Source organism: Callospermophilus lateralis, chromosome 6 (assembly GCF_048772815.1).
Source record: "Callospermophilus lateralis isolate mCalLat2 chromosome 6, mCalLat2.hap1, whole genome shotgun sequence".
In the NCBI taxonomy this organism is placed as follows: Eukaryota; Metazoa; Chordata; class Mammalia; order Rodentia; family Sciuridae; genus Callospermophilus; species Callospermophilus lateralis.
The window spans coordinates 110,846,188-110,865,093 of NC_135310.1; the positions used below are offsets into that span (position 1 = coordinate 110,846,188).

General features: G+C 55.4%; 1 protein-coding gene across 3 annotated transcripts in view; it reads right to left on the minus strand.

The window, feature by feature from the left end:
• Tmem63b (transmembrane protein 63B) overlaps positions 1-18,906 on the minus strand; it is a 25,591-nt gene continuing 6,685 nt past the window's right edge. For 2 of the 3 annotated variants that reach the window (XM_076858642.1, XM_076858641.1), the window contains exons 2-24: positions 18,149-18,331; positions 17,792-17,871; positions 17,521-17,559; positions 16,526-16,616; positions 15,099-15,136; positions 14,109-14,251; positions 13,964-14,015; positions 13,395-13,503; positions 12,648-12,718; positions 8,646-8,726; positions 8,192-8,315; positions 6,939-7,072; positions 6,664-6,801; positions 6,397-6,550; positions 5,332-5,438; positions 5,012-5,098; positions 4,713-4,778; positions 3,357-3,519; positions 2,685-2,790; positions 1,569-1,736; positions 1,198-1,313; positions 955-1,035; positions 1-693 (exon numbers count right to left, since the gene is read on the minus strand). In XM_076858642.1, the coding sequence (XP_076714757.1) occupies positions 502-693; positions 955-1,035; positions 1,198-1,313; positions 1,569-1,736; positions 2,685-2,790; positions 3,357-3,519; positions 4,713-4,778; positions 5,012-5,098; positions 5,332-5,438; positions 6,397-6,550; positions 6,664-6,801; positions 6,939-7,072; positions 8,192-8,315; positions 8,646-8,726; positions 12,648-12,718; positions 13,395-13,503; positions 13,964-14,015; positions 14,109-14,251; positions 15,099-15,136; positions 16,526-16,616; positions 17,521-17,559; positions 17,792-17,871; positions 18,149-18,307 (2,499 nt within the window). In that variant the 5' untranslated portion in view covers positions 18,308-18,331 and the 3' untranslated portion in view covers positions 1-501. The remainder of the gene's footprint in view (positions 694-954; positions 1,036-1,197; positions 1,314-1,568; positions 1,737-2,684; positions 2,791-3,356; positions 3,520-4,712; positions 4,779-5,011; positions 5,099-5,331; positions 5,439-6,396; positions 6,551-6,663; positions 6,802-6,938; positions 7,073-8,191; positions 8,316-8,645; positions 8,727-12,647; positions 12,719-13,394; positions 13,504-13,963; positions 14,016-14,108; positions 14,252-15,098; positions 15,137-16,525; positions 16,617-17,520; positions 17,560-17,791; positions 17,872-18,148; positions 18,332-18,906) is intronic. The other variant, XM_076858643.1, reaches the window with a different exon arrangement.

Below are 18,906 nucleotides of genomic sequence, written 5' to 3' on the forward strand. Positions count from 1 at the left end.
TCCAGTGTCAGCCATGCCCACCCCCACCCCCAGGTCACCCCGGCTCAGGGCCTGGCTCCTCCTCTAGCTCGGTACCCCTCCCCTCTCATGCATCCCTTAGGGGCTGGAGGTTCCATATCCCTGGGGGAATTAAGGGGAGGAGAGAACTGGGGGGGCAGCCCTGATCTGCCTGCCCCCCCAGGTCTCCAGCCATGGCACCAGGTACCCCTCTTGGCTCTCATTAACCCTTTCCTGTCCACACTACTGGGGGTACTGATCGGGGGAACTCCCTCCACACCCCTCTTTGCCCCGGGGCCGGCTCGGGGCTCTCCTCACTGAGGTTGGGGGACTCCCTCCCTCCCTCCATGGTGGGGGGAGAGTATGGAATTCCCAGGTTTAAATACCTTAATGAAAGCAGGGGATGGGGGAGGAAGGGGCTTTAGATCTAATAAATTATTAGCGTTTTAGTGTCCGTGGGGGCAGGGTGGGCAGGGCGGTCGGCCTCCAGGGCCCCCCCTCCCCTTACTGGTGAACTTCATTCTCTATGAGGCTGTCCTCACAAGACTGGAAATCTGTGTCCGTGAGGCCATCAGGTGGCATCAGCAGCTCCTCATCTTGGGACGAGGATGATGGGGGCTCGTCCCCCGAGCTCCCGGGAGCCCCGTCCCCGTCCCCGTCCCCCTCTGAGTCCTGCAGCACCTGAGCGATGTATTTCTGAGGGGAGGAGTAGGGGTTCGGGTGAACAGCTGCTCTCAAGGGCTGGGGGGGGCGGAATGAGAGTCATGGGGGCTGTGGGGACCAAGGGTCTGGAGATAGGGAGGGTGGGGCAGCCCTCCAGTGAAGCAAATCTCCCCCTCCCCAGTCCCTCCAGAGTCTAGAACAGGCTTCCCTCTCTGGAGGACTCATAGGACACCCAGTTTTGGGGTTGTCTCCATTAGAGGCTCCCCAGGTTTAGCCACGGAGCGGGACACTCACCGCAGATTTCGGGACAGCAACAGCAGTGGGGGGCCGTCCATTACTTCTGGGGTCCACAGCATCTGTCTCTGTGTGCTCAATCTTGAGGGTCCAGAATAAATTATGGATTGGAGGACATGTCTTGGTGCTTGGCACCCACCGCAGCCCCATATCCTCTCAACACTCCATTGACCCTGCCCCCGGCCTCCTCCCTTCCCCCTCTACCCCCCCCCCCAGCTTCTGCTCAGAGTCACGACCCCACACCTTGTAGTTGTGGGCACTGAGGTATTTGAAGTGTCCGAAGCAGACATGGCAGAGACAGATGACGATGGTGATGACCAGGACGACGAAGGTGAACATGGATGTGGGCGCTAGGAACCCTGGCATGGGTGGTGGGCAAAGAACGGGGCTGCTACCTGTCCTTCAGGCTCCTTCCCAGGGGCTCACTGCGCCCACTTCTGGTGCCTTCTGAATGTACTCCCCCACTTCCACGAGCTACAGTTTCACCGTGACCTCTCCCGGTCCCTTGCTGTGACCCCCAGCCTACAGCCCTCCTGTGCTACTCTGCCTTGACTCTGGGCAGCTCCCCTCTGCCCCCACCTCCCAGCTCCCTGAGGGGGGCGGGTGGCCCTCACCCGTGCGCATGGTGGAGAAGAAGAGCAGCCAGAAGAGGCAGAGGATGGGCGCAGCCACCACCTGGTTCACGGCCCCGGAGTGGATCTTCTTGTCCAGCTTGGCCGGCAGGTAGGCGTAGTAGAGATTGTACCTGTCTACCAGGTGCTTCAGCAGCATGTACATGAGCCCTGGGGGAAGCCACATGGCCCTGACCTCGGAACCAGCGCTACGGGACCCTTGTGGGTCTGTCACAGGTTGCCCTGGCTTCCCGAGGTGGCCTTTCACACCTCCGGTCCCTTCCCAGCCCTAGTATAGGATGGTGTGCCACACTCCTGGCAGAGCACAGAGCTTTAGCCTCCTCCACTCCTGGCCTTCATTCTCTGGCCCCTCACTAGAGACTCTCCTCTCAGGAATCCACTCATCTGGTCAGTAAGAATCCTCCTGAAACCCATCCTGCTTTTTCCTACTCCTGTCCCTCAACCAATGAGTACAAATGAAGCAACGCGTTCTATTTCCCTGGAGACAGAGGGAATGGTTCACGAGGACAAGGATGTTAGTTGGGAGTGTGGGGTTTCACTAGCCAGAGAGGGTGGTTAAGGGGTTAGGGATGTTATTGGGGGGAGGCAGAGGCTATTGGTGGGGAAAGAGAAGCTTTGCTAGACATCATCAAAAAGGAAGAGAGAACTGCCCAAGTCACACAGCTCTGCTACGGAGGGCAGCTCCGTGAGGAGTGAGGATCCCCACCCAAAGGTCTTTCTTGGGTTCCAAGGACTGTGAACAAGTGTAGATGCCTGTGTAGGAGTGTCTGTGTGTGACACGTCAGTGGGAATGTGATGTGTCCACGTATATCCAGTTGGACAAGGGCATCAGTATGGGCACATAGGGCCCTGTTGGGGTGACTCTGCTGGGGGACCCAGCACACCAGGTGGGTCCAGGTCCATTCCTGAGCTGAGATGCTCTCCCCCTCTTCCCCTAGGCCGGGCCCCAGACTGGGCCAGGGACCAGGCGGGAGGTCGGAGGGGCCGGTCTCCCACCGGGGCCCTGTCCACTCGGGGTGGCCTGCCTTACTAGAGTGGAGCGGGTGAGGCCCTGGGTTCCCCCGAGCAGGGCCCAGGTCCCGGCGCGGCGGTGCCTACCGAAGGGCACGATGATGGGGCAGGTGATACTGTAGGTCATGACCACCGTGAAGACGCACATCATCCAGGCGTAGGCTGCGCCAAACTGGAACTCGTAGGCCTGATGCTGGGGGGGACATGGGCAGGAGGGTGGCTCAGGGTGAGGGGGACAGGCTGCAGGAGGACAGGGCAGGTGGGAGAGGGAAGCCAGGAACTCTGGGGCTGGGAGTGAAGCCATGGGGAGCAGGGACCTGATGTTTGGGGAAAGGGAGGGCAAAGCAGGTGGAGAGAGGGACTTGACTGAGGCGAGTGGGGGGTCGTGATGGGGCCTAGAAAGGGGCCTTCCAGGGACCAGGGGCTGGAAGGTGGGGGGCAAAAGTCGGGAGGATTGGGGATGGGGTGCCTAGAGCCCTCTTGGGGAACTGGGGCAGAAGGACACTAGATCTAGGGAGCTAGACCTCTTCCAATTCCCAGAAAAAACACTCTACCTTCAGAACTCAGGGACCTCTAGGGTCATCTACATCAACCCTCAGCTACACATATGGGAAAACTGAGGCCCCGGATGGAAGGGGATGGCCCAGGGCGGTAGACCTGGGCTCCCCAAGTCCCAGAAACCCTCGCCCGACTGCTGCTCTTTCTGGATGGGCCACCAGGGGGCACTGTGCGGGCCGCGGCTGCCCCAGGCGGCCATACCCGCTTCACGTTGCGTCTCTCAGCAGCCGAGCGCGCCAGGCAGAGCCGGATCATGTACATGAGCAGGCCTGGGATGCGCAGCAGGTCCATGGCGTTACCGATAAAGGCTGAGGCAATGACGTAGTTCACGAAGAAGGCGCCGTTGTCCGGCAGGAACACACACCTGCGGGCACCGGGCGCTCCAGCACTGGACCCTTGGGGTCACCCAGTGGCTGCCTGCCCACTGCCAGCATGACAGCACACCAGCCTCACCCTCAACCTGCATCCTTCAGGTGGACACCCCCAGCTCAGCACCCCACAGCACCTGTGCCCCAGTCCCTCAGCAGTGTGAACCTCAGAGACAGATGCCTGAGTGTCAGCAGACATCCCCAAAGCAAGACCAGGTACTCTCAGAATGTAAATGGACGTAGCCTGAGAATGAGCCCACAGACTTCTCTAGAACTTGCCTTATAAAAACTCATGGAGAAAGTGCTCAAGACTGTCCCAAGCTACCAGAGTGTTCAGGGTCCCAGTGGGACCCTCAAAGACTCCCAAGGATGTGAGCTGCAGGAGCACCCAGAAAGTTCTCCCCTTACAGCTTAATCCAGAGTTATACCCAGAAGGTGAACCTCAGTCACCTCTACAGACAAGCTTCAGAGACCCTTCCCCAGGAATCTGCAGGGGAGGGAACCCAAGACCTTTGTCAATGCTTGAGACCCCTCAAGTGTGAGTCCAAGATCCATACAGGACTACGGCAAGCCCCTGGAGCTTTTGCACATAACTACAGCCATGCTTTTACCCCCAACATGCCCCCACAGGGATTCTCAGAGAAGACGCCCACAGAGGACTCTCCCGTCACACTGCAAACAAGATCCCGGAACTTCAGATGTTCCCAGAACTTATGCTGCATCAGCACCACGAAGTGTGAACCCCAAAGCTCCCAGAGACATGCCAAGCTGTGAGACCAAGAGCCTCCCATGGCCACTCAAAGGTGTGAGCTCCAGGGACCATCAGGGATACCCTGGGAATCCTTAAGTCGCTCCCAAAGTACGACCGAGATCCCACTACCGTTATCTCTCCGGCCGCCCAAGCAAAATTCAAGACTCCCATAGTCAGTCTGGAATGTGAGCTGAGATCCCATAGAAACTCCTAAGTGTGAGCCCAAAAGCTCTCTAAGCACCTTGAGGGTGAGCTCAGCCTCCAGACAGGTTCCCATCTCCACACCCCAGGCACCCTGTGGGCGCCTCTTTCAGAATGACCCTGCAGACCCATGGTGGTGTCAGCCCCTCTTCCCACGGGGGCTGGGGGGTGGCAGGGTCTTTCAGGCATGCCTGCCCCTGCCATCCGGTCTCACTCTCAGGGGCCCCCATCACTCACTCAAACCGAATAGCTGCCTCAGCCAGGAATTTCTTGTCGAAGAGCCAACGGAAGAAGAGGTCTAGGCTGGAGGGGAGGAGAGAAATGGGGTGGGGTGGGGGTGGGAACGGCACAGAATACCAAGGGAGGGGGTGTCCCCCCATGAGCCTCTGGAGAGGCCCCAGACACAGGACAGATATCTCAGGAGGCCTGGGGATGGCCAGGCTGTGGATGGTGTGCTCTTGCTTTGTAGAGCAGGAGCCTGAACTGTCTCCCTTCCAACCCCCGACCTGGCTCCCATCCCATCCTCTGAAACTCACCTGCTCAGTCCCAGAGAGGGCAGGAGCAGCACCATAAAGATGAGGAAGGTGTAGCACTTGTGCATGGTGGTCCTGTTTTCCCCGGAGCTGAAGGGCAAGCAGGGGTCAGAGGTCAGATAAGCCCTGCCTCTAAGACCAAGACAGTGTCCCTAGAGGGTCCCCAGAGAAGGGGGGCTCCCCAAGGTGAGGACACAGGGCTCCATCCATTCCCTGCCAGCATTGGGCTGGCAGGGCAGGCAGCCCGAATGGCAAAGGGCTACCCTTTCCCCAGTGGGGTCAGTGTACAACTAGAGGTCACTGCAGACAGTGTGTGACCTCACCGTGTCCAGTGGGCTTCAAAGAAGGCTGAGTAGTAGACGATGGTGGGGAGCAGAGCCGAGAAGCACCACAGCAGCAGGGTAGGGAAGAACTGGGTGATGATGGGGTTCTGCAAGGGACACGGGACAGGGGTCAGTTCAGTGGGCCCAGCTTGTTTTGTACACCTGCCTCCTCCCGCACTGAGTCCTGGGCCCACAGCTCTCCAGGCCCCATGTCAGAAGTCCAAAACACCTGGAGGGCCAGGCCATAAGCAGGTACAGTTCCAGGGTGAATGATACGCCTTTGATGAACACCTACTATGTGCCAGCACTGATGTACTTTGTAAATGTTAATCCTCACAACAATGACACTGGCCCATTTTATAGGATGGGTCAACTATGGGGAAAAGAGAGCAGATAACTGACCCAGCTAGCAAGCTGTGAAGTGGCGGGGATCTGCACAGTGGGGTCTGGGTCTTATCCATTACGCTGTTATCACTCAGTGATTTTCAAACTGTCTTCCTTCGGCTGATATTGTTGAGACAGGGTCTTTCTACATTGCCTAGGCAGCCTCAGACTCCTCGGCTCAAGCAATCCTCCTGCTTCAGCCCCCCAAGTAGCTGGAGCAGCAGGTAAGTGCCACAGTGCCTGGCAGACTGTCCTCCTTTGAATGTTGGATTCTAAAGCAGTGTGCTGTGTGCATGGAGGGGGGCCTGGGAAGGCTAGGCAGAAACGTCATCCACCCCACTGTTACCTACAAAGCCTGCTTTCCCACACGGGTTTCATGCTGATAAAGGGATCAGACTCTAAGTGAAGCCAAGGATCTAGTCTAACCCTCCCAATTCCCAGTTGAAAAGACAGAGGGATGAGCAAAAGGGACTTTTCCAAGGTCACATGGTTGATCAGGACTGGACTCTCTTCCCTGGGTGTCTCTCTAGGAGTTGTAAACCCAAGGGTGGTCTCCCCTGGGGGCATCTTGGAAGGGCCAAGCAGGGACAAACAGGACCAGAGCCAGGCTGGGCAGTGGGGAGGAGGCCTTCAGGGCCTGGCATCTATGGTCCTGAAGGGCTGGATGGGTGTGGGCCTCACGTTGAGGTACTCCACAGGCTTGGTGACGTTGAACTTGTCCATGGTGGTGATGATGATGGCCGGGGTGGTGAGGAAGAAGAGGAGGATGAAGAGGACGACATTGATGACCAGGCAGCGCAGCCACCAGATGAAGCCGCGGATGGAGAGGTGCTCCCTGGGAAGGCGAGGGAAGGATCACTCCAGGGACCCAGGACCCAACTGGTCCCCAGTGATGACGATTCCCTCCCCATCCTCCTCCTCCCCACTGCTGGCATCCCTTTTGCTCACCAGTAGATGTTCTGAGGGTCGGGGGCATAGGACACGGTCCAGTTAGAGATGTGCAGGGACTCACTGCAGGAGGAGGGCCGTGGCTCCCCACGACAGGTGCATCCCTGGCACTTACACACGTTGAAGTCCTTCAGGATGCTGGGGAACGGGCACCAATTACTGTGGCCCCCGCCGGGGATCCCACTGCCAATGTTGGCTGTGAGCACAGGGACCTGGGAGTCCCAGCGGGCTGTTTGGGGACAAGGGCCAGGTTGAGGGCAGGGTGGGGGGCTCACATGGCGGTGATGGTCTCATTGTGGAAGGTGACAAATGCCATGCCTAGAGGCTTCTCGTTCACCTTCTCCTTCTCTCGCTTGTAGTCCTCCTTCAGCTTCTGCTCCAGCTTTGTGTAGTACTCAATGGCCTCCACCTACCAGGGCGGGCAAGGGCCAGGGGCTCTGGTCATAGGGACGGGCTGGTACCCAGAGGCCATGTGCTTACTTCCTGCCAGTCCTGATCCTTGAATTGTTTTAAATTATTATTTTATTTTTGCGGGACTGGGGATTGAACCCACTCTACCACAGAGCTACATCCCAGCCCTTTTATTTTTTTAATATTTACTTTTTAGTTTTAGGTGGACACAATATCTTTATTTTACATTTATGTGGTGCTTAGGATCGAACCCAGTGCCTCATGCATGCTAGGCTAGTGTTCTACCACTGAGTCACAACCCCAGCCCAAATCCCACCCCTTTTTAAAAAATTTTTAAGACAAGGCTTCACTAAGTTGATGAGGCTGGTCTCAAACTTGAGATCCTCCTGCCTTAGCCTCCCTGTTGGGATTACAGGCATGCACCACTGTGCCCAGCATCCTTGAGGCTTTTTTACATGTGTGGAGTATCTTACAAGGTAAGTAGAATTAGCCCCATCTTACAAACAAGGAAATGGGCACAGAGCAGTTAAGGAAATTGCTCAAGGTCACTGTTGTTAATCAATACAACACAAGGCTATTTTTTTTTTTTTTTATGGTACTAAGGGTCAAACCCCAGGGTGCTCTACCACTGAGCTATATCCCAAGTCCTTTTTATTTTTATTTTCCATTTTGAGACAGAGTCTTGCCAAGTTGCCCAGGCTGGCCTTGAACTTGTGATTCTTCTGCCTCTGCACACTTCTGAAATTATAGGTGCGCACACAGCTTCTATCTGACCTTTTCTTTTTTTCTTTCTGATGTTTTTTAATCTGGGGTTTGAAAACCTGGTTACTATATGAACAGGACAAACCCAACAGTGGGAAATGGGGCTCTGAGGACTCCAGGGACAGGTGGGAACCCACTGGGGCAGGGGACCCAGTCTAGCCTCCTCCGGGGGTCTGTTTCCTTTTGGGTCTTACTGTGCCCCATGCCTGTTAATGCGTTCATTCCTGGGGCTGCAGGACAGGTTCCAGCCCGAAGTGCACTCATCTCTGCTACAACTTATCTCTCCCAGACCTGTGCAGTTCCTCCTGCGACCTGTCAGGGGTTGTGGGGGCCCAGCCACCAGCTCACATCATACCTGCTCGCAGCCACGCACCACGCAGCAGCAGAGGTGGCCGCAGGGCTTGGGGTTGATCATGGTGGGCACATTCTCCTTGCTCTGTAGGTTAGTGAAGTAGAGCTTTCCCCGCTCGGCCTTCTTCCTGTGGAACCCAAGTGCCTGTCACCCAGCATCCAGTGTGGCTGGGTCTGGCTTGGGAGGATGGGTAGGAAGCTCAGCTGGAGAGACCCATTCCCTAAGGACAGGAGCTGCCTGTTCTTGGATTTGTTTAGGATGCGTGGTCCAGACACGCCCCCACCCAGGCCTTGCTCTTTCCAGAGTTGAAATAATAGGTACTTTGGGGGTTGAATTAAATTCAAATGCCCTTGAAGCACCTGGAAGGGGACCTAGATTCTCATGTGGCAGTCAAGATGCTCTCCACAATGGGCGGGGGGCCCTTGGTGTCACCCTCCCCTGCCCCCAGCCCTGGTACCTCTCAGCATCAAGGAACATAAGACGAGCCACGTTGTAACAGGGGCGGGCCTCAAGAACTGTGCAGTTGGAGTAGGCCTCCCTGAAACAGAGTCCAGCTGTCATCCTCTGCAGTGACACCGGCCACCTGCCGGCCTGTTACTCAGGACTCCATTTCTTGCAGATACACATCCCCAATCCGAGCTCCCTTTTCACAGTCTACAGAAGTGACAGTTCCCCAGAAATAAGACTTTCCTCTTAGCCAGGGGTAGTGGTGCACATCTGTAATCCCAGTGACTTGGCAGCCTGAGGCAGCAACATTGTTAAGTTCAAAGCCAGCCTCAGCAACCTAGTGAGGCCCTAAGCAGCTCAGTCTCTAAATAAAAAAAAAATTTAAAAAAAAGGGGGTGGGGTGGGGATGTGGCTTAGTGGTTAAATGTTCCTGGGTTTGATCCCCTATACCAAAACCAAAACCAAAACCAAAAAAAAACCACTTTGCTGTTTTATTTTGTTTTGCAGTGCTGGGAATTGAACCCAGCTTTTTTTTTGCACAGTAGAGCTTGAACCCAATCCTTGTGCACAATAGACAAGTGTCTTACTACTGAGCTTCATCTCAGTCCTTTTGATTTCCTTTTATTTTGAGATAGGATCTTGCTAAGTTGCCTAGGCTGGCTTCCGCCTCCCATGTAGATGGGATTATAGGTACGTGCCACCATGCCTGGCAAGAATGAAACTTTGAAATTCCTCCTCATGCTCATCCAAGTGGGGTGGGGCACAGGTATGCATGGGAGCTGTGAAGGCAGTGTGTGTGATGAACCCAGATGTGGGAGGACACCCGGGCTAGGCCAAGGCTGGGGCTTGATTCTTATGCAAGGCTATGAACTTGAGGTTGAAAGAAACTGTTTCTGGTTAAGCTGTTTGCTTAATCCTGTTTGCAGAAGACAGATCTCATCCTGATCCAACACTCAGACTTGACTACCCCAACCAACGTACAGTCCTGTCTACAGATGACCTAGTCCCCAAACGAATTCCCTAACCTTGATTTGAGATTGACGAGAGAGACGTGTCTGACTCACCAACGCTCAGACACTCGGTGTCTGGCAGGGCTCCTTGAATGCTCCCTGATTGAGTGGTGGAGCAGTTCCTTTTTTTTTTGTGGTAATGTGGATTGAACCCCCAGGGCCTTCTGCATTCGAGGCAAGCACTCTACCAACTGAGCTATATCCCCAGCCCAGCAGTTCCTTTTTAAATCTGCTTGCATACTGCTCCTGGATCCTAACCCTTAACCTAGACTGAGTCCCTATCTTTTTATGTTTTATTAAAATTTTAATGAAGGACCCCCAAGTATTAAAGATCCATGAGATACAGTTCTAAAGCAACGAGATGGACTTGACAAACTCATGAGAATTTAGCAATTTAAATCTGGGATGGGGTCCTTGTAAATGAACCTTCCAGGAGCTGACAGAACTTTCCCGGATAATGTTGATGCTCACAACATTTTAAGTTTCCTCTTTGGAAGGGCATGTTCTCATTCTCCCTAGACTAATGGCAGATCCTCTAAACCAGCTGCACAGGCCTCTGATTTTGCACACGGGATGTTCCCTAGTCTGTTGAGACAGACTTCCAATCCAGATAGACCCCAGACCTGGACCACAAGACCTCACTGACCTTGATGACCACCCCAGAAGCTCAACGAAGACAAGAGCTGCCTCTTGTTTATCACTGTATACCCAGGCCTGTCCTAATCACTTGCATATAGAGGTGCTCAATAAACTGGGCTGACCAAATGGACCAATGATATGCCTATTCCACAGTATTCCTCCCACTGATCCCCAAAATTCCAATCAGGAGCTCTCTCACCCCTGCTGATAAGCTGATCACTAATTTTAATCACAGACTGTTCCCTAAAGAAAGCTAAAGAAAGCTCTAGATCAACCCATTAAACAAACAACCAGGACTGTAACTTCCCTAGTCACTCCCAACAGGTCTGGTTCTTCTTTCGTCTTCCTGGCCTGAAACCCCGAGTAGGTGCACCACACCGTGTGCTGAGTGAACAGGAGGCTACAAGCAGGTCCACTCCCTCACTGTGCTCAGGTTTCTGCCCTGATAGGGTCATCTGGTGCCCACCCCACTGGAAAGAGCAACACATACCGACCCCTGTCACTCTGCCTTTTTTCCTGCTTTGGATCTTAGCAACTCCCTGACTTGACATAGTGTCTGCTGCTAGCTCATTGTTCGTTATCTGCCTCCCCTGACTAAGAGGCAAGCAAGTGAGGGCGGGCCTTTCTTTCCTTGTTTCCTGGTGTAGCCTCTGCTCCTTCCCCAGAACAGGCACACAGTGCACCAGGTATTTGCATTAAGAGAACAGACATCAACACAATAGGTATCAGCTGACAGCTGATTCCAACTGGACAAGAATATGAAAATGTCACTGAATTCTGAGCACACACTATCCTCAGTCTGACCCAGATGGCCCCCCAATGCTGAACACAGATGGAACCTTGGATGAGACCCCAGATAGTTCCCTCATGCTGACCAAAGAAGATCTAATTTTTGGGAGCGGGCGGTACCAGGGATTGAACTCAGGGGCACTTGACCACTGAGCCACATCCCCAGCCCTATTTTGTATTTTATTTAGAGACAGGGTCTCACTGAGTTGCTTAGCACCTCTCCATTGCTGAGGCTGGCTTTGAACTTGCGATCCCTCTGCCTCAGTCTCCTAAGCCACTGGGATTAGGGGCATGCGCCATTGCGCCCAGCAAGGAAGATCTAATTTTGACAGGTGTTCTGTAAACTGTGTGAGGACAGGGTTTATTTCTAATATATCTATGCCTGTCACATAGAAGGCGTACAATAAGTGAATGTCACGTGAATGAGTATCCATTCAATAATGCTGACCTGAATCCAGGCCTAATCCTGTAACACTGGGTCCTGGAATCTGACCCTGACTCAATACTGACTCCTAACCCTGCCCAACCTCTGTCCCTGATTGGATCGAATGCTGGCCTGATCCAGGAAGGTGACTGAACTCTGATTCAGGCCAGATGACAGCAGATCCAATTCCAAGAATACACCCTGATTCTGACCACAGTTCATGTCCTGGTAAAGACCACCGATCATATTATCCTGACCACTGCTGATTCTCGACTCTGACCACACACTGAGACCCATCTCTGACCAGATCTTGGACTAGCTCCTGAGGCTGATCTCCACGGTGTGAACCCCGAGAGCCTGATGACTTTTCATTCATCTTTTGGAGTCCCAAAGCCCATAAGAGCAATTCATGACCACCAGCACTTCTAGCACTTGAGAAAGTTTAGTGAATGAACAGATGAGTGTATGACAGGTCCCCCAATTCTGTACCCAATTGTCCCTACATATTCACACAGATGGGCCATTAACTAAGACTCCCTTCTCCCATGAGCCGCCCCAAGGTACACTCCTGGCCATGGGAGGACAAGGTGAGTGCCCTCTTTGCCCCTCAGTGTCTCTGTCTTTCTCTCCAGTGTCTGGCCACCTGGTTGTCCTGGAGATGCCTCTCCTCAAGACAGAACTCCAGAGCTAAAAAAGCCCCACACCACACACAGCCCAGGGGAACCCATGAACTTCAGAATGCCATTGATAATTTTAAAGCAGCAGCACATTTTCAACGGACCCTGGGCCAACAACCTAGTCCAAGTTGGGAGGAGTTGTGAGATGGTGGAGGGAACCAATGTTGTACTCTGCAATATTTTATTTTATTTCTCTTGCTCTTTAGGTGGAGAGAGAGGATGCTGGGAATTGAACATGCTAATTGAACACCCCGGGACCTGAGCATGCTAAGCACACAATCCTCCAGCCCTCTCCTACTCTTAAAGGGGCCTATCACCCAGGCCGCATGCTATACTACCCTGGAATGAGAGACCATCTTTTCTGATCTGACCTCTACCCTGCTGCAGACCTCTGAGTTCCAGAGTATGGGGATGCTCTTAGGGACAAGAGAGGGTCTGCAGACCTAAGCCTGGGGAGGGGGCAGCTTACTCACTCAAAGTGCTTCTTGATCTTTTCTGACTCTGCGTATTTGGAGATTCCGTTGATGAAAAGAGTCCGCTTCACCTGGATGAGAGGGGGGGCAGGGTTTTTTTCTCCCCCCCCCACCCCCCCCCCTGAGGTCTCACCCAGAGGAGCCAGGGTGTGCAGGGAGGGGCTGGAGAGGGGCTTTGTTTTGAAAGGGTGAGCGGAGAGGACCAGATGGGGTGGGAAGAGATCTTAGGGGTACGACAGGCCCCAGGGAAAGCCAGAGTTGTGTTTCTAACGGAAACCAAGTGACAAAGACAAAAGAAGAGGCCACTCGCCTTGTTCTGTGAGAGGTTTTGGGGTGGGTGGGGTGCTACTCTCAGATGCTCAGAGCCTGAGGACGCAGGGGTGGCTGGCATGAAATAGGCACTCAGCACTGGTGTGGTGAGTGACCAGGTGGCAAAGGAACACGACTTCCATAATTCCAGCTGCAGCTCTTTCCCCAGGCCAGGCCCCGCATGGGTGTGCAGGGGCACAGCCATATTTCACCTTCCCAATAGCCTTGAGAAAGGTACTATCATCCCATTTCACAGGTGAGGACACTAAGGCTTTAGGGAGGGTACTCGACTTGCAGGATGGGGGTTCCTAAGCCAGATTTCAAACCCAAATGGCCTAACTCCACAGCCAACACCCCTGAAGGCTGAGCAGTCATGGCCTCAGAGCATGGATGAGGCTGGGGGTAGGGACGGTGGGCCGGAGGCTCTGCCTCACTCACCAGATCATCCTCCTTGTAGCGCATCTTGGAGGTGTGTCTGCGCATGCTGTAGACTGTGAGCAGCAGGTACAGGAAGGCGAAGGAGGTGTGCAGCCATAGCAGGTTGTTCCTGGTGGGGGGCAGAGGGGATCCCTGGGGGCCACTGGGCTGGGACACACTGAGATACGCCCAACCTCTTGCTGCGTGAAACCCCCATATGGAAGAGGCCCCTCCATTGCTACCAGTCTTTGGCACTGATCGCTCACAGGGTGGGTCCCATACCTCACAGCCCCTAGGCCCCAAAACTGTTCTACTCTAATGGAAGTGTCCTCAAGAGGTCATCGCTTCACGCCTGACCCACTGGCTTTATGGTACCCTTCAACTTGCCCTGGCCAGCCTTCCCTGGACTGATGGTTACCCACTGCTCCACAGGTGGTCATCCTTAGAGATCCCTAGCAGGTTCTGCCTCGGTTGTCTCCAACCATCTCTGTGGCTTCAGCCGCCTTCTCCACTGATGATGCTCCATCTCCCCCACCCCCTGCCCAGACTCTGGCTGCAGAGCCCAGACCATAACCAGTTTCCAGCCTCACCCTGATTTTAAGTTGGCAATGGTGGTTCTCCCAAAACTGTAGGCATTGTTCTCTGGAAGGGGGAAGAGAAAGAGGTTGATGATTGGGCCGGGCATGTGTCTCCTGTCCCTCTACTTCCACCCTGACCCTATGGGCCCTCACTGACCCAGCAGGTCCCCTGAGAAGTTGACAGGTAGCACGATGCCCACGGAGAGGACTCCCACGACAACCAGCAGCCCGATGATGTGCCGCTGGAAGGACAGGTAGTGCACCGCATCGCCCCCACACTTGTCCCGGATCTCGTCGTCCCTGCAGGCCGTGGGGGCGGGGCAGAGGACGGGGTCAGGACCAGCCTGCTCGTTCTCTCTCACCCCAAATCCACCCTAGCCCTGCTGACCTGGCAGCAGCATGGGGGTGAAAGGGGACCTCTTGGTCTGGGATTCCTGGGTAGGGGGAAGTGGGGTGGGAGAGAGAAGAGAGAAGGAATGCACAGAGAAGGGAAGGGACTCAGGGGCTAGAAGGAAAGGAGGAGTGGAAGAGGAAGAGAAGAAATGGAGTGAAAGGAAGAGGAAAATCTGAGGGGGAGGAAGCGTGGGGAGAAGGACCCGGAGTGGGCGTGGCGACAGAAAGGGGTAGAGGTGGGAGTGGGGCAGCAGTGGTGCCCTTGGGGTGCTGGCTGAGTTGGAAACACCCACACTTGGGAAGGGGCCTGGGGCCGGGGGCAGTGCTGACCTGCAGAGCCTCCTGCCTGCCCCAGCGCTCACTGCCTGCCTGCAGGCCTCTGGCTGGGGCTCCTGAGTTCTGCCTGCTGGACACTGGCTCCTGCCTGAGGCCCCTGCACGGAGGCTGAGGCAGGGGCTCCAAGGCGTGGCGGGGGCAGGGAGAGATGAGGGCAGGGCTGCCCCCCTCCCCGGGCAGGGTACCACAGAAAAGACTGGGATAAAGTGAGTATCCAGGAGAGTGCAGAGGCCAGGCACCCCCACTGCTCAGCCTCACGGCCTGGCCTCTGGGAGCAGGGACTGGAGTGCTGGGCTGGTCAGCAGTACTAGGGCCCGCAAAGCTTCTGGCCTCTGGATTTTGAAGGGAGATGTCAGGTTCTGACGTTTTTTTCTGTTTTTTTTCTTTTTTCTTTAGAGCTTGGAGACCATTCACTTACTTTATCCTGAAGATGGCTGTCAGCCAGGAACAGAAGCCCTGGGGGGACAGAAGGCTATCAGCTGGAGGCCCTAGCCCAGCAACCCCAACTCCCCTCCTCCTCAAGCCCCACGCACCCCACTCTCATAATCACCTCCAGGCTGTGGCTCACCTTGGCACAGCTCCCACACCCACCCACGCTCCTGGAGAAAAACCCCATGCCCCGGGAATGAGCCCAATCCCAGGGATGGGAGAGAGGAGAGGGAATGTCCCTGCCACCAGAGATGAAAAAGGCCCAAGGCCAAATCCGGTTTTCTGTGGGCCTTCATGTCCAGAGCTACAGAATCCTGTGAAACCCTGTGGTGTGTGGGCCAGGACGGGACGGGACAGTTTGAGATTAGTGGGGAGAGTAGTGGGGTCCACTAACCTCCAGCTAAGAGAAGTTTGCAACATGGCTGCCAAAATCAGAGGGGACAGCTAGGCTACCTGATTCCCTGCCTCTGTCTTCTAGTCTACTCTGGAGGGACCCAAACCCAGGGTCTCCCTCCTCTATCCCTAGGCCTGCTTTCAGGCAGAGGGTAGGGAGCTACAGGGGAGAGCTGGGCACAGAGAACTAGCACCAAACCTCCTACCAGGAGAAGCCCAGGACCTAGCGGACTGGGAAGAAGGCACCTTCAGTCTAGATGTACATCATGCTCCCTGGGCATTGCCAGGGTCTGGGGACCATCTGAACACCTCTGGCTAGCAGGGATGAAACCTTAGCCTTGCCACTTACCCACAGGAGTCCAATTCAAGAAGCTGACAGCCATCTTCCGCCGGGGCTGCTGCAGGAGCTGCCACCCCCAGACCCCCAGTCTAAGCTGAACTGGAAATGGCTAACCCAGTCTGAGGATTAGAGTTCAGCCCGGGACTCTCACCCTCAGGACGACAGAGGGCCAGGCAGGTAACACCTGCATGCTGGGTCTGATATGGAAGGGAGTGTGGGACTCCTGCGAACTGCCAGGACTGGAGGGGCCACTGCTACTCAGCCCTGACCCCAGCAGGTCAGCTAGCCTCTCGGTCAGGGCTGCCAACCTACAGTCTCTGAACAATCTTTCGGAGACCGTATGTTTTGCTACACAGGCCTGGAAGGCTTTTTATGATTTCTATAAACATGTCTAAGGAGGAAAGGTGGCCTTGGGATTAATCAGCAGCAGAGGTGAGCATAGAACTATTTTGACAAACAAAATCTGGGATTTACAGACGTTAGGCTTAGGCTGGTGAGAGACTGAGACACGGACAGGAGCCAGGAGCTCTGGGCTGGGGTGGCTGTTCTATGACTCTCAGTAAATTCACTTTTCTTGCTGAGAAGCAGCAGCGACCCTGACCTGTAGCATCGTGAGCTAGAGGTTGCTCAGCCCACATGCCCTGGTGCTGGGAGGGCTAAAATGTTTCGGGGAGGATACTCACGTTGTCCCTTTGGTCAAAGTCGACGGAGCTGGAGACAGAGGTGAGGCGTTCATACCGGTCATGACTATCCCCATGCATAGCTGAGGCCACGCTGAGGGGTGGGGGAGATGAGAGATCAGAGGCAGGGGTGAGCCCCAAGGGAGCGGCTGTGGGCACCCAGAGCTCTAGCGCTACAGGAAGCATAGAAAGCGCAGAGGCTGAAGCAGGAGTGGTCGCCCTCTACCCTGCCTCCCTCAGATGAGCCCATTCCCTTCAGGGGCACTGGTGCTGGGCAGCGGGGCACCACGGAGGAGGGTGTCCTCATCAAGGCCCAGGTGGAAGAGAAACAAGGTTACAGGGCTCTGCAGTTCCAGTGCTGACCAGCAGGGCAAAGGGACAGTGCCGGGAAGCTGGACTAGGACAGCTCATAGGGATGGGGGACTGGAAGATGTCTCTCAGGAGGGGCCTTAACCTCCCCGTTCCCTGTCCCAGCAGCTGCCACAGCTCCAACTCCAGTCCTATAGACAGAGACCACAATGAGAGACACAGGCCAGACTTGGGGGCTCCTTGGGCAGCCCCCTTCCAGGCCTCCAGAAGGGGTGAGCAGGGGACCCTGGAACATGAAGAACTAGCTGTTAGGGATGAGAAGCCAGTGGGGACACCCAATCTTGTCTCTGCATGACTGTGTTGGGGATTGGGCTGGGGATCTCCTGGAGGATGGTCCTTCCCCCTCCTGCCAGTGAAGGTCAAAGGCTGCGAAGGCAGAGACACCTAGGCAGGGACTTCTCTCAGGCAGGGACCCAGAGGGGGAGCTGAGGGGGGTAGGGAAGCAGAGACAAGCTGGGGAGCCCCCTGCTCTGCAAAGCATACCGCCCGCGTTAATCTGAAACATGAGCCTGCAGAGGAGAAAACTGCAAAAAGAAATCAGCAACTTGGCAGGAAGAGAAGAGAAGCATGAGAGAGGAAGAAAAAGGAAAGCTGGTTTAGTGAGGATGAGGGGCTGGCGCCCCACATACTATTCCTGTTCCACTCGGTCCCTCTCCTGCCGCCGAAGCCTGAGGACAGAGAACAGACAGGGTTAGCAGGGGCAGAGGAGAGTCCCTGGGGACTGGCAAGGGACTGAGGCCCAACTAAGGGTCCTTGTGCCCCCCATGCTGGCTCTGCGACTGGTCTCTCTTATCCCCCTCAACAAAGGGGGACAAGAGAGGGCTGGCTCTTTCCTATTCCTGAGCAACGTGGAATAAGGAGTGTGTGTGCAGAGGTGGAGGGAGGGTCTCACACCCTTACCTGTCTGCATCCGTCACCAGGGCCAGCCGCCCATAGTCCCAGGCCACTTTCCGGAGGATAGAGAATAAGAACAGCAGTGCCTGGGGGAAGAAGGGGGAGTCGGCTGGTGGAGACACTGCCCACTGCTGGACCGGCCAGGGAAGTGGGACAAAGGGGCCTGAATTCTTGGTTCAGAAGGGGATGCCCCTGTCTTGGGTGAATTCTCAGAAGCTAGACTGGGGCTGGAAGGTGGGCGTTCCTCCCCAGGGAAGCCTGAGGAGTCAGGGTCAGGTGGGAGAGTGGACGGAACTGGAGGTGTTTGCCAGGGATGGACAAGGCCTGGGTGCCCAGGGTCGGGAGTGGCCTGTGGGAACTCACAAGGAAACACATGAAGTCCAGAGCCAGCACGGTGGGGACGCCCCCAAAGGGCAGGCCCTGCAGGACAGTGCTGCGGATGCGGGCACTATAGCAGTAGTCCTTGGGGTTGCTGTTGTTGAGGGCCGTGGTGCCCAGTGTGGCCAGCAAGAAGGGCAGCATGGCTGCTACTGCCGCATGGTCCTCCTGGGCAGAGGGCAGAGCAGTCAGCTGGGTTGGCCCCCTATTCCCCTCAAGGCCCCAGCAGAATGGGCATGGGGAGGGGGCGGTGAGGACAGATCGCCAGGCTGCCTGGAAGGGTGGAAGCTCTGGCCTCCAGAGATAAGGGCCTGGTGAGGGGAGGGCTGAGTCACATGGATTTACCTTCACTGGCTCTCGAGCTGTGACCCTACCCCAGGCCTGGGGATCTCAGCCTAGATGTCAGGCCTGTTCTGGGGAGAGGGAATCCGCGAGGCTGTGTCTACTCCACCCCACCCCACACACTCTCTCCCAGTCTCTCATTTTCTCTGCCTCAGGTAAGGGCAGAGCAGAGCTGATGGAACATGGGGAAGGGTCTTAGGTCTAAGGATCCAAGGACAAGAGAAGGGATCTCCATGCCAGGGGAAGATGGCCCAGGAGCCAGCTGCCTCATCCTCATCTTCTCTATCTCTATTAGAACATGGTGAGAGGGCAGGGGATGTAGCTCGGTGGCCTTGGGTTCCATCCCCAGCACAGCAGAAAGAAAAGAAAAGAAAAATGGCATAATTATATCTGCTTAGAGT